General features: G+C 52.6%; 1 protein-coding gene across 1 annotated transcript in view; it reads right to left on the bottom strand.

Moving 5' to 3' along the window:
• Positions 1-612, bottom strand: part of CSUI_006807 (rna recognition motif-containing protein) — an 8,173-nt gene that overhangs the window by 5,134 nt on the left and 2,427 nt on the right. Inside the window, exon 3 of the mRNA XM_068066959.1 lies at positions 213-311. Coding sequence (XP_067921068.1) covers positions 213-311 — 99 coding nt within the window. The remainder of the gene's footprint in view (positions 1-212; positions 312-612) is intronic.

Below are 612 nucleotides of genomic sequence, written 5' to 3' on the forward strand. Positions count from 1 at the left end.
AAGCGACCAGAACCGGGGAATGGATGATCTGAAAACCGGAGTCTCATGGAAGTGTCCGGACCAGCCAAAGGTTTACCCCATAGCAGCCGAACACGTTGGGGGCCTCGGAAGCGTGCACGTAGGAACACCAACATTGTCCCGCTGGTCTATATTCACAAGGAGTTCTTTACCCGCCACCTGGTGAAAGATTCGTGAAAACACCCTCTGCCCACCTTAACAGACAGAATATTGCCAAAGGAAGCGAAAGTGTCATAGATGGTCTTCTCGTCGACGTCCGGATCAAGATTTCCGAGGAAAATGTTCGCTCCTACCTGCGCCAGGTAAGCACAAGAGTAACGTTACGTCCAGTTCATCAACGAGCAGCAGCCAAAAGGGAAAGGCCCTCGGCGCTATCGAGAGTGGAGAAAGATCGCATCCCCAAGGTACCACCGACACCGAGCTGCTGCTGTGTTGATTTGCATTGATCGATTTGCTTCCAGTTGCTTCACCCTTCAGCTCGCACGTGAAAACCCACTCGTTCCTCCAGCCGGAGAAAGGAAAGCAGGCCCTCGACAGAAGTCGACTGGTCTTTGTTCTTCAAGTGTTCACCGACAGTCCAAACGATGAGCGGTC

This window comes from Cystoisospora suis (genome assembly GCF_002600585.1).
Source record: "Cystoisospora suis strain Wien I chromosome Unknown contig_3506, whole genome shotgun sequence".
NCBI lineage: Eukaryota > Apicomplexa > Conoidasida > Eucoccidiorida > Sarcocystidae > Cystoisospora > Cystoisospora suis.